Source organism: Octopus bimaculoides, chromosome 1 (genome assembly GCF_046866305.1).
Source record: "Octopus bimaculoides isolate indiv1 chromosome 1, ASM4686630v1, whole genome shotgun sequence".
NCBI classification, from domain to species: domain Eukaryota; kingdom Metazoa; phylum Mollusca; class Cephalopoda; order Octopoda; family Octopodidae; genus Octopus; species Octopus bimaculoides.
This window is the reverse complement of record NC_142928.1, coordinates 169,978,339-169,991,850: the sequence shown is the minus strand read 5'-3', so window position 1 is coordinate 169,991,850 and position 13,512 is coordinate 169,978,339. Positions and strand designations below refer to the sequence as shown.

Genomic DNA, 13,512 nt, shown 5'->3' with positions numbered 1-13,512 from the left:
AAGGTGACGCTTTAGATACAAATAATTACAGAGGCATCAAGCTGTTAGATCAGGTTATGAAAGTTACAGAGAGGGTCATAGCCCAACTAATTAGGGAGCGAATCAATTTAGATGAGATGCAGTTTGGGTTCGTGCCAGGTAAAAGCACTACTGATGCCTTATTTCTAGTGAGACAGCTGCAGGAGAAATACCTAGCTAAGGATAAACCTCTGTACCTGGCTTTCGTTGACATGGAGAAAGCCTTTGACAGGGTCCCCCGATCCCTTATCTGGTGGTCAATGAGGAAACTTGGGATAGAAGAATGGTTAGTGAGAGCTGTGCGAGCCATGTACAGAGATGCTGCCAGTAAGGTGAGGGTTGGAAATGAGTACAGCAATGAATTCTGGGTAGAGGTAGGGGTCCACCAAGGTTCCGTCCTCAGCCCCCTCTTATTTATCATAGTCCTCCAGGCAATCACAGAGGAGTTCAAGACAGGTTGCCCCTGGGAGCTCCTCTATGCTGATGACCTTGCCCTAATTGCAGAGTCACTATCAGAACTAGAGGAGAAGTTTCAGGTGTGGAAGCAAGGTCTAGAATTGAAGGGCCTTAGAGTCAACCCAGCTAAAACCAAAATCCTAATAAGTAGGAAGGTAGATAAAACACAAACCCCTTCAGGTAGATGGCCCTGCTCAGTATGTAGAAAAGGAGTAGGTAGTAACTCTATAAGATGTACCCAGTGCAAGCTATGGACACATAAGAGGTGCAGCAACATCAAAGGCAGGTTAACTAGCAAGTTAGTTTTTGTTTGTGGCAGATGTTCAGGTGCAATAAAGACTGTAAACAAACAGGAAACAACTTCTATCTCATTCTAGGGTGAAAAACTAGAGGTAGTCGATAGCTTCTGCTATCTGGGCGACCAAGTTAGTAGTGGGGGTGGGTGCGCTGAAAGTGTAGCTGCTAGAATAAGAATAGCCTGGGCAAAGTTTAGAGAGCTCTTACCCCTGCTGGCGACAAAGGGACTCTCACTCAGAGTAAAAGGCAGACTGTATGACGCATGCATACGAACAGCCATGCTACATGGCAGTGAAACATGGGCTGTAACTGCTGAGGACATACGTAAGCTCGCAAGGAATGAAGCCAGTATGCTCCGTTGGATGTGTAATGTCAATGTGAATACCCGTCAGAGTGTAAGTATCTTGAGAGAAAAGCTGAACATTAGAAGCATCAGTTGTGGTGTGCAAGAGAGACGATTGCGCTGGTATGGACATGTGGTGAGAATGGATGAGGATAGCTGCATGAAAAAGTACCACACCCTAACAGTTGAGGGAACCCGTGGAAGAGGTAGGCCCAGGAAGACCTGGGCTGAGGTGGTGAGGCAAGACCTTCGTACATTGGGCCTCACCGAGGCGATGACTACTGACCGAGACCTTTGGAAATGTGCTGTGCGTGAGAAGACCCGGCAAGCCAAGTAAGATCGTTGCCAGTGCCCCTGGACTGGCTCTTGTGCGGGTGGCACATGAGATGCACCATTTTGAGCGTGGCCGTTGCCAGTACCGCCTGACTGGCTCCCTTAGGATTTTCAAGTGAGATCGTTGCCAGTGCCCCTGGACTGGCTTGTGCGGGTGGCACATAAAAGACACCATTTCGAGCGTGACTGTTTTCGTGCGGGTGACACGTAAAAGCACCCACTACACTCTTGGAGTGGTTGGCGTCAGGAAGGGCATCCAGCTGTAGAAACTCTGCCAAATTAGATTGGAGCCTGGTGTTGCCATCCGGTTTCACCAGTCCTCAGTCAAATCGTCCAACCCATGCTAGCATGGAAAGCGGACGTTAAACGATGATGATGATATGACGGTCTTCTTTCAGTTTCCATCTACCAAATCCACTCACAAGGCTTTGGTCGGCCCAAGGCTATAGTAGAAGAAACTTGCCCAAGGTGCCACGCAGTGGGACGATGATGACCTCTTGAAATCTAAAAATTCTGTTTGTGTAATGACAGAAGCAAAAGTGGTTTCTTTAAAAATACCACTTTATCTGTTGTTAATATATTTTTGTCTGTGTGCAAGTGTCATTGTCACCACCGCTGTCGTTGTTGCCACTGCCGCTGTCGTCATCATAATGTAAAAACCAAATGAAAATTAAGTTTGAAAGACAAAGTTGTTTTTTTTTTGCTTTGTCTATTCCTTATTTATTTCATAAATTTTGCTATAAAGGCATTACATAGAGGGGACAAACAAAGACAAACAAACAAAGAAGCTATTCCTTATACTCACTCAGGAAAAGACTTTTACAGATAACTGAACACTATTTGGAAAGTATTCCAGAGCCAAAGAAAGAATCCTTTATTGATAATGCAATAAAATGTCGAGTTTTTGCAGTAAAGAAAATATGTTATTATACTATGAGATTCAACAACAATGACAATGACAACAACATTGCTGATAATGTTGACGAGGACAAGAACGACAATGGTGAAGAGGACAATAATGCAATTACCACCATGCTGCTGAAAAGGAGGGTGTCAACAACAATAACAACAACAACAACATTGATGATGATGATGGTGATGATACTGTTGCATTGTCTGAAGACTGGGTTGCTGGTTTCCTTTGTGTTATATTGCTATTATAGAAAGGACAGTGTAAATAAGAGATGTCAAGCAGCTCTACCCAGACACAAAGACAAAGGACAAGAAACAGGTCAGGGGAAATGGCTTAAATCTGAGATTGAAATTGCCTACTAAACACTGCTGTCTGGGAGTTTCTCCACTACTTTTTAGAGCAGATACATATGCTGTGATACTTGAGATAAGAAGTTAGCTTTTTTTTTTTTTAGTCTTTTATCTGTTGCAGTCATTTGACTGCAGCCATGCTGAAGCACCACCTTGAAAGGTTTTTTTGTCAAACAATTCGACCCCGGGACTTATTTTTTAAGCCTAGTACTTATTCTATCGGTCTCTTTGCCGAATCACTAAGCTACAGGAACATAAACACACCAACACAAGTTGTCAAGCGATGATGGGGGGACAAACACAGATGCAAAAATACACACAGGTGCACACACACACACATGCACACACACACACACACACACACACACACATACACATGCGCGATTGGTTTCTTTCAATTTCCGTCTACCAAATCCACTCACAAGGCTTTGGTTGGCCCGAGGCTATAGTAGAAAACACTTGCCCAAGGTGCCACTCAGTGGGTCTGAACTTTTTTCCATGTGGCTGGAAAGTAAGCTTCTTACCACACAACGACGCCTGTGCCTATAAATTTTTGTTTTATTTTATAGAAAATTGTGTCCTGATAAATGTTTATCATGCAATAGACCAATTGCTAGAAAACATCAACAGTAAGTATTTTAATTGTACTGTAAAATGTTTGAAACACCATCACAGAGTATATACATCATATCAATTTTTAGTTATTCTAAAGCAGTGGTTCTCACCCATTTTTTTTTACCTGTGAACCCTTTAATTACTATTCTATTCTGGTGAACCCCCACAGCCATTTGATGTTTAAAAACTAGTTTCATGGATACGTCTTTCAAAATTCCTATTTTGATTTTTTTCACACATCCACTTGTGTAGTTTGAACTATATGTAATGTTGGGGAAAGAATCCTAGCTGTTTCTTATGATAAATGCATCTAAAACAAAAAATTATTGTGGATCCCTAAAATACTGTACAGACCCCCAGAGGCCATATAGACCCCAGCCGAAAACCACTGTTCAAAAGCATTTAGAGGTACCTACTAGAGACTAAAGAAATTAGGGATGAGCTACATGAGTAAAAACAGTATCTGTCCAAGCTACTAGAACACTGTTCTATTGTCTTGACCATCGTCCTCACAATATGATCAATTCTTCAGCCCATCTTTTATCCTTTATTTGTTTTAGTTATTGGACTGTAGCCATGCTGGGATACTGCCTTGAATGGTTTAGTCTAGCAAATGGATCCCAGGACTTTTTTTTAAGCCTGGTGTCTATCAGTGTCTATTGGTGTCACTTGTTGAACTTCTAACTTATATGGGCATAAATAAACCAACACTAGCTACCGAGTAGTGGTGAAAGACACACGTACTGCAAACACAAAGATGCACACATCCATACGTGTGTGTGTGTGTGTGTGTGTGTGTGTGTGCGGAGGCACATAGCCTAGTGGTTAGGGTGTTACACTCATGATTACATAATTGTAATTTTAATTCCCTACCAGGTAACCAAGTGGTGTATTGTGCTCTTGAGCAGAACACTTCATTTCGTGTTGCTCATTCAGGTGGCAAAAATGAGTAATCTTGTGACAGACTCACATCCCGTATTGTGGGGGAATATATGTGCCTCTGAGAAACTGGCCTTATGAGCCAATGGCTTGGGAAGGAGCTTTGCCTTATAGTTGCTGTCTACTAAATTCATTCACAGAGCATTTGGTCATGCCAGGACAATAGTCATCGTCATCATCATCATCATCATCGTTTAATGTCCGCTTTCCATGCTGGCATGGGTTGGACGATTTGACTGAGGACTGGCGAACCAGATGGCTACACCAGGCTCCAATCTGATTTGGCAGAGTTTCTACAGCTGGATGCCCTTCCTAACGGCAACCACTCCGAGAGTGTAGTGGGTGCTTTTACGTGCCACCGGCACGAGGGCCAGTCAGATGGTGCTTTTTACATGCCACCTGCACAGGAGCCAGTCCAGCGACACTGGCAACAACCTTGCTTGAATGTTTTTTCATGTGCCACCGGCACAAGTGCCAGTAAGGCAGCACTGGTAATGATCACGCTCAAATGGTGCTATTTATGTAGAAGATAATAATCCAATGTACCATGCAGTAGAACTGAACCCAAAATCATGTGGTTACAAAGTGAGCTTCTTAACTACACAGCCATGCCTGCACCTTTCTGTTATAGACACCAGGCCTGAAGTTTAGGGACGGAGGCTAGCCAATGACATTGACCCAAGTGTTCAACTGGTACTTATTTTATCGACCCCTAAACAAAGTCACCCTCAGCAGAATTCAAACACAGAAAGCGTAAAGACAAACAAAATGCTACCAAGCATTTTGTCTGGCATGCTAATGTTCCTGCCACCTCACCACCTTCCCATGCACATATAATAATAGCCATTTCTTGCAATGTCAAAAGGCATTCAATTTTACAAAGCTTTGGGGTTAGGAAAAAAGCTAGTCTAAAAATTTCTGTTTAACACTGGGTTCTCTACCAAACTTGCCTTGTTTAAAAACGACTTCTATAAAACTTGCTATCAATCTCTTTGAAAATGGCTTATAAGAACTTGCCACCTTGTTTGAAAATATGGTAGGGTCTCATGTTATATAGTGGGTTAAAAAACTTTGATCATTTGAGAATGTTGAAGTAATCAACTGACAAAACTTCCTCTAATGGTGTTTAATGTTTCTGTTACCACATTTCTGTCAAAATATGCTGCCTTTGTTTCAATCAGTTTTGAAAATAATGAGGAATTTAGTAAAATAATTTTGTCCTTATTAAGTTGATGTTTGGAATATAATTTAACATAAAATTCGGATGGAAGATTTTAATTTGATCCTTTAAAACAGTTACTTTATATAACAAAACCAGTGGCAAACTTGGACAGATTGATATCAAAAGGGTTAAAATCTTAAAAATAACAATTAAGGGAGATAACTTTAATCAGATCAGCTGATTGCAATTTACACCACTTTCATTAAGTATAACTGAGAATTAATTATGAGTTTATAATTTTCATGCAACAATTTTTTTTTTTTTTTCAGTCAAGCACCTTCAGGAAAAGATTGTAATATACAAATTCAGAAAGAGCACTTAGCACACAAAAATTCGGAGAAAAGGCAAGATTTCTTTAACACACATTCTCTCTCTCTAACCCTCTTTCTGTCCCCCCTCTCTCTCTCTCTTACACACACACACACACACACAAACACACACACACAAACACACACACACACACACACAATACAATATTCTTTATAGTATTTCTTTCTTTGTAAACACGTAGTTGTAGCTATTTTTGTTTTCCTTATCTCTCTCTCTCTCCCTCTCACTCTTTCCTCCTTCTCTCTTTCTCATTTTCTCTTTATGTTTCTTCCTCTGTGTGTGGGTGTGAGTGTACATTTATGTATTCATGTATTTGTGTGTATGTGTGCACATGTCCAAGTATGATTGTATGAGTACTAAGGAGGTCATAAACTTCTGCAACCCCACCGCCATAAAACCTGTTATCCATTTCTCTTTTATTTTCCATGTTTAAATCGTCTTTGTTTTTCATCCTATTCAATGTCTTTAAAATATAGTATTGTCAAGTACTGAGATTCAATTTAATATAACTGTTACTTGTAAAAAAAAAAGCAAGAAAGAAAAAAGAGGAGAAAAACAAAAAATTTGGTCTCATACCAAAATTTTAAAAATCAGTGTTTTTTGTTGATTCAAGCAGACTTTTGATCAAAGGTATTCTAACCATGACCATCCTATCTTTGAAGAAGAACAAAGGAAGAAGAAACAATTGCACTTGGGTTGCTGTAGTAGTTAGTCCAATTTACTCCTTAACCCTTTAGTGTTTAAACTGGCTGTATCCGGCCCAGATATTCTACACATTTTATGCTCAAACCGGCCAGAACCTACCCTGCAATGTCATTCTAAAAATAAGCAATTACATCTTTCCTATCTTGAAGCTACAAAATAATATCAGATAAAAAATTTTTAATGTGAATAAATAAGGATTACTTTTGACAAATTAATCTGAACGCTAAAGGGTTAAGGATCATAGGACCAGTTTCTCTGGCATATTTACTCCTCCCTGGATAGGATGCCAAGCATTTGCAGGATTACTCATGTTTTCCAGCTGAGTGAACTGGAGCAACATGAAATGAAGTGTTATGCACATGAGTCCAACACCCTAACCATAATGCTATGTCCCTCCGCTGGATTGCTATAGTAGGAGACTGTATATCATGATACCTGGGTGTCTATCCGCAGGCATGAAATTTTACCTGGATGCTTGAAAGAGTAGAATTCTACTAAAGGTACTGAAGAACTAACTGTACCTGTTCCAATGGTACACTGTTACTTATGTTATCAATCACAAAAGCGAAAGGCTAAGTGAAACTTGGCAAGATTTGAATTCATATGATAAAAGGTTTGCCAGTACCGTGTGACTGGTCCTCATGCCAGAGGCACTTAAAAGCACCCACTACACTCTCGGAGTGGTTGGCGTTAGGAAGGGCATCCAGCTGTAGAAACTCTGCCAAATCAGATTGGAGCCTGGTGTAGCCTCCTGGCTTCCCAGACTCCAGTTGAATCGTCCAACCCATGCCAGCATGGAAAGCAGACGTTAAACAATGATGATGATGATGATGACTACAAGAGTATTTTTTTTTTCCATCATGATGACAATTCCGGTAACCGCACCCTTAATTTTAACTGAAATAATGATAAAATGGCAAAAACAAAAATGTATGATTTATTTTGCTTCATCAAAAATTACTTGTTGTGGTCCTCAGCTTATTAATTTTGTTATATTATTGTTATTAATATCAACACTTAAAAGGGCAAACGGTTAGCTCAGCTCTTGCAGAATATGAATTTGGTACAATGAGATACCAAATTGGTTACTGTAAAGCATTCAGGACTTATGCTATCAGTCTCTTTGTCAAATCATTAAGTTATGGGGACGTAAACACACCAACCAGTTGTCAAGCAATGATGGGGGGGGGGGGGACAAAGACTCACACACATACACACACACACATACACACACATACACACACATACACACACACACAGGGTGTTCATAAACTCATGGTGTAATGCTACAAAATCATAATACTTCCTTCCTAAGCTGGACCAATTAAAACTGATAGAGAATACAGTTTTTCAACAAGATGGTGCACCCTAACAAATAGACTGGAAGAAGCAGGCCATTATTTTGGCCTTCACGTTCACCAGATTTGACTCTCTTGGATTTCTTTTTATGGGGACATGTGTAAAGTATTGTTTATTCAACTAAACCGTGATCTTTAGAAGACTTGAAAGCAAGGATAACTGATGTGATTGAAGGTGTTACTGAAAATCAGCTGGAAAATATTTTCTGACAACTACAGAATTGTATTTCTCCTTGTATTGGTAATAATGGTGAACTTGTTGAAAATTAACAAGATGAATAAAAAATTTAGGTCATTCTTCTTTCTTATCCTTGTTATGAATTAATTCTATCATGAATAGTGACAAAGATATAAGTATTTTAAATTGCACCATGACTTTATGAACAACCTATGTGTGTATATATATATATCGTTGCCAGTGCCCCTGGACTGGCTCTTGTGTGGGTGGCACATAAGATGTACCATCTTGAGCGTGACCATTGCCAGTACTACCTGACTGGCCTTTGTAGGGTTTTCGAGCGAGATCGTTACCAGTGCCCCTGGACTGGCTCTTGTGCGGGTGGCACATAAAAGACACCATTTCAAGCGTGGCCGTTTTCGTGCAGGTGACACGTAAAAGCACCCACTACACTCTCTGAGTGGTTGGCGTTAGGAAGGGCATCCAGCTGTAGAAACTCTGCCAAATTAGATTGGAACCTGGTGTTGCCATCCAGTTTCACCAGTCCTCAATCAAATCGTCCAACCCATGCTAGCATGGAAAGCGGACGTTAAACGATGATGATGATGATATATATATATAGATATATATATATATATATATATATATATATATATATATATATATGTATGTATATAAGCGAAAATGCTAGTTCTAAAATCTAAGAGATCAATGCAGTAGTTGTACTAGTAATGTTCATAGCTACTTCAACATGGCTGTCCATTCAAATGGACTTTACTGCAATTTTTTAACCCCCAAGAGGACATCTCCTCTAGCTGGTTAACGTTGCTTGCAATATCTCAGATGTAGCTGTGCATCATTAACCAGCTAGAGGAGATGTCCTCATGGGGTTAAAAAATCACAGTAAAGTCCGTTCAAACAGACAGCCATATTGAAGTGGCTACAGACTATATATATATCGTTTAACGTCCGCTTTCCATGCTAGCATGGGTTGTGAAGGTGCATGGCTCAGTGGTTACAGCGTCACGCTTACGATCGTGAGGTTGTGAGTTTGAATCCTGGGCCAAGCTGCATGTTGTGTTCTTGAGCAAGACACTTTATGTTGCTCCAGTTCACTCAGCTGTAGAAATAAGTTGCAACATCACAGGTGCCAAGCTGTATCGACCTTTGCCGTTCCTTTGGATAACACTGGTGGTATGGAGAGGGGAGGCCGGTATGCATGGGCGACTGCTAGTCTTCCATAAACAACCTTGCCCGGACTTGTGCCTGGAAGGGTAACTTTCTAGGTGCAATCCCATGGTCAGTCACGACCGAAGGGGGTCTCAGCATATAAGTAATGTTCATAGCCACTTCAACATTTTATCAGGAATTCATCATCATCATCATCGTTTAACGTCCGCTTTCCATGCTAGCATGGGTTGGACGATTTGACTGAGGACTGGTGAAACCAGATGGCTACACGAAGCTCCAATCTGATTTGGCAGAGTTTCTACAGCTGGATGCCCTTCCTAACGCCAACCACTCAGAGAGTGTAGTGGGTGCTTTTATGTGTCACCCTCACAAAGGCCAGTCATGCGGTACTGGCAACGGCCACGCTCAAAATGGTGTATTTTATGTGCCACCCACACAAGAGCCAGTCCAGGGGCACTGGCAACGATCTCGCTCGAAAATCCTTACACATGACACGGGCACAAGTGCCAGAAAGGCGACGCTGGGCACAAGTGCCAGAAAGGCGACGCTGGGCACAGGTGCCATCTCGATTTCGCTTTCACTTGCCTCAATAAGTCTTCGCAAGCTGAGTTTCATGTCCAATGAAGGAGACGACGTTGGCATGGGTGCCAGTCGTCGAATTTAGTTCGATTTCAATTTCACTTGCCTCAAAAAGTCTTTGCAAGCGAAAACATTTTGCATACTGTAGAAATATATCCAATTTATTGCTCATAAATTATAACAACAAAATCTTATATGGACCCCTGAGGGTCATATGAACTTTCGTTGGAATCTATTGCTTTAGTTAGTGTTGGGTAGCCTGAAGAGCAAGAAACATTAAGAGTGACAGGCGAAGTACTGAGGCAAGTATGCATATAGCTATGTAGTTCTATAACCTATTGACATAACTAAATTCTTTGTGTGAACTTCATTGCAAGAATTAATTAGGAAGTTATGATCTTATTTTGTGTGCATTTACAGTCCAGAATCTTCATCGTTTACTTCAAATACACCTTATCGGAGACAGCAAATCCATCGCGTAGGAAAATATTGGGGAAAAAGGCAAGATTTTTTTAATATATACACATATATATATATATATATATATATATATATATATATATATATATATTTGTTTAAGTTGGTTTTTGTATATAATATACCTGTTAACAGATATTATAATGGACGTAGGGTTGATTATGGAATGTTTATTATTTTGATATTTTTAATAATATTTTTCTATCTTTATATAATAAGTATTTTATATACATTCATTTGTTATTTATTGTTGGTTGATATATACATTCATTTATTATTATTATTGTTGTATTTTGACCTGAAGATTAGCTATATTTTTGAATAAAATTGATTTTCGATAGTTTTAATCGATTTTAATCGATTTAAATTTCCTTTCTATTTGAAAATTAGTTATGAAACACGTGGAGTCATTTTATTATCTTTATCTTATGATATTTACTTTGTATTATATTATACTTATTTATTGTGCTTTTAATTATTAATTTTTCTGTGACAGTGGATTTTCATCGATGAGTTCATGAACCTTGGTTCTTTTCCCTAAAACTATATATTTTTATATATATATATATATATATATTAGCACTTTCATTGTTTTCCGTATAAACCTGTTGTTGTTCTTTTTCTTCTCATTCCTGTTTTCCATTCTTTTTCCCCCTCTCATTCTATTCCTACTCTATGTTTATCTGTGTGTGTGTGTGTGCATATGATTCTTTGTTTGTGTGACTAAGTGTATTAGGCTCAAGATCATAAGGCTGTGAGTTCAATACCTGACAGCACGTTGTGTTCTTGAGCAAGATACTTTGTCATGTTGCTCCAGTCCACTCAGCCAGCACAATTGAGTAGTACCTGTATTTCAAAGGGCCAGCCTTTTCCACGCTGAATCCTCCTGAGAACTACATAGAGGGTATGTTTGTTTGTGGAGTGTTCAGCCACCTGCACATTAATTTCATGAGCAAGTTGTTCTGTTGATCGGTTCAACTTGAACCCTTATCGTTGTAACCAACAGAGAGCCAGTTTTAAAAGAAGACATAGACTTCCTAACATCATAAATGTTATTTCTCATTTGTATTTTATTTGCCATATTTAAATATCGTCCAATATCACTTTTGCTTTTCATCCTTTCCAGGCAAAGAAAACAACTAGAGTTTTGTTTTCATTGGATTGCTGCTTGCATCCTAAAAATGCTTTAAAAATGTCAGCCTTGTACCAATATTTGAAGTCATCTTGTTGTTTAGCCTAAGTCAGCCCTGACTATTATCAAAAGCAGCCAGCTTTTTATATTGTCCAATATGCCTTTTGCTTTTTTTTAAACTGACATTAGGGTGTGATTCAAAGAAGATTTGGCTGCTATTTTTAGCAGGTCATCGATGGCTTGTGATAGCACTAGTTTTCATTTCTTAACTTCAGATCAGCCCTAATCAAGCTGAACTATGATGAAAGGCGTTCCAACTATGACCATCATATCTTTCTTGTATATACAGAATTACACTGCCTAAAGTGTTTTTCCATTATTTTTAATTCTTTTTTGTTTTAAAGTGCAATTTGTGGGAGATTTGGCTATTATTTCTAGCAGGCCAAGCAACCATGTAACAGCTTTTGGCTTAAGTCCTTATTTCTTTTCACTCTTTAAGCATTCAGATTACTCAGTCAAATGTAATGCTTATTGATTGATTTGCATTGTTTTGAATTAATTATGCATTAACTTGTAACTTTGAGATTTTGATAATGTGATTGTATATTTTTAGAATGACATTGTATGGTAGGTGTGAGAGGCTGAATCTGGTCAGTTTGAACATAAAATAGGTAGAATATTTGGGCCTGATATGGTCAGTTTAAATGTTAGAAGGTAAAATAAGAACCTGTGGAGGTGCATGGCTTAGTGGTTAGGGTGTTGGACTCATGATTGTAAGATTGTGGTTTCATTTCCTGGACCAGACAATGCATTGTGTTCTTGAGCAAAACACTTCATTTCATGTTGTTCTAGTCCACTCAGGTGGCAAAAATGAGTAATCCTATGATGGACTGGCGTCCTGTCCAGGTGCGGAATTTATACGCCATGGAAACCAAGAAACCAGCCCTTACAAGTCAGCATGACTCAAGAAGGTAACCTTTAAATAAGGACCTGACATAGCGAACTGACAGAGTCAATAAAATAATGGACAAGATACTTTGCCATATTAAGTTACATCCCTTTAAATTCTGAGTTCAAATCCTGTAGAGGCCGGCTTTGTTTTCCATCTTTCCAGAGTTGATAAATAAAGCAGCTACCAAGTGCAAAGCATTAGGGGAGAACAATCTTTAGGTGCTCATGAACCCAAGATGGTATGCCGAAGATGTACTCCCCCACCCTCCACCCCTCATTCCTACCTGTGTTTCCCCCACCACCACCACCCATTATTCCTACCTATGTTAAACCGTGTTCCCAAATGCCCCCTCCACAAGGGATACATAGATTCATAGATCTCTAGAGTTCTGGTGCTGCAGCACACATATGATGGTAATTAGAGGCTTAGCAGATCAATATAATGAAATGTACCCTCCAAAAAATGTGTTTAGCCCTTCAGCATTTGTACCAGTCGTATCCAGCCAAAGTTTTCTACATATTTTATGTTCAATTTGGCTGGATCTGACCTCTCACACCTACCCAACAATGTCATTCTAAAAATAAGCAATTACATCGTCAAAATCTCAAAACTACAAGATAATGCATTGATTAAATCAAAACAATGTGAATAAATAAGCATTACATTTAACTGAGTAATCTAAATGCTAAAAGGTTAAGGGAGACAGTGTTGCTAGGTTGAGGAAAAAATTTGGGCGCCGTGTTAAAATAATGATTTTTTTTATGCAAGAATTTATTCAAAAACAACAACAACTATTCTTCAAAATAAAGACCATTTTCCACAATCTTCTGCCAACGATCTGCAAGCTTTTGGATTTGGTCAAAGTACCAATCCTTCGGTTTTGAATCAAAAAATTCTTGACAAGTTTCTTCAACTTCATCAAATGACTCAAATTGGTCACCTTTCATAAAGTGCTGCACTGATCGGAAGAGACTGTAGTCAGATGGAACAACATCTTGACTAAAAGCTGGATGCAGCAGAACTTCAACATCATCCAGTTCGTCAATCTTGTTGCTGGTCTTTCTGACAGTGTGTGGCTTTCCATTGTCATGTTGAAACAAAGCACATTTTCAATGAACAAGTCT

At 39.2% G+C, this 13,512-nt stretch overlaps 1 protein-coding gene across 4 annotated transcripts in view; it reads left to right on the top strand.

The window, feature by feature from the left end:
- Positions 1-13,512, top strand: part of LOC106883256 (uncharacterized) — a 57,141-nt gene that overhangs the window by 38,236 nt on the left and 5,393 nt on the right. For 3 of the 4 annotated variants that reach the window (XM_089362683.1, XM_089362689.1, XM_089362676.1), the window contains exons 12-14: positions 3,280-3,339; positions 5,756-5,830; positions 10,248-10,328. In XM_089362683.1, coding sequence (XP_089218809.1) covers positions 3,280-3,339; positions 5,756-5,830; positions 10,248-10,328 — 216 coding nt within the window. The remainder of the gene's footprint in view (positions 1-3,279; positions 3,340-5,755; positions 5,831-10,247; positions 10,329-13,512) is intronic. The other variant, XM_089362697.1, reaches the window with a different exon arrangement.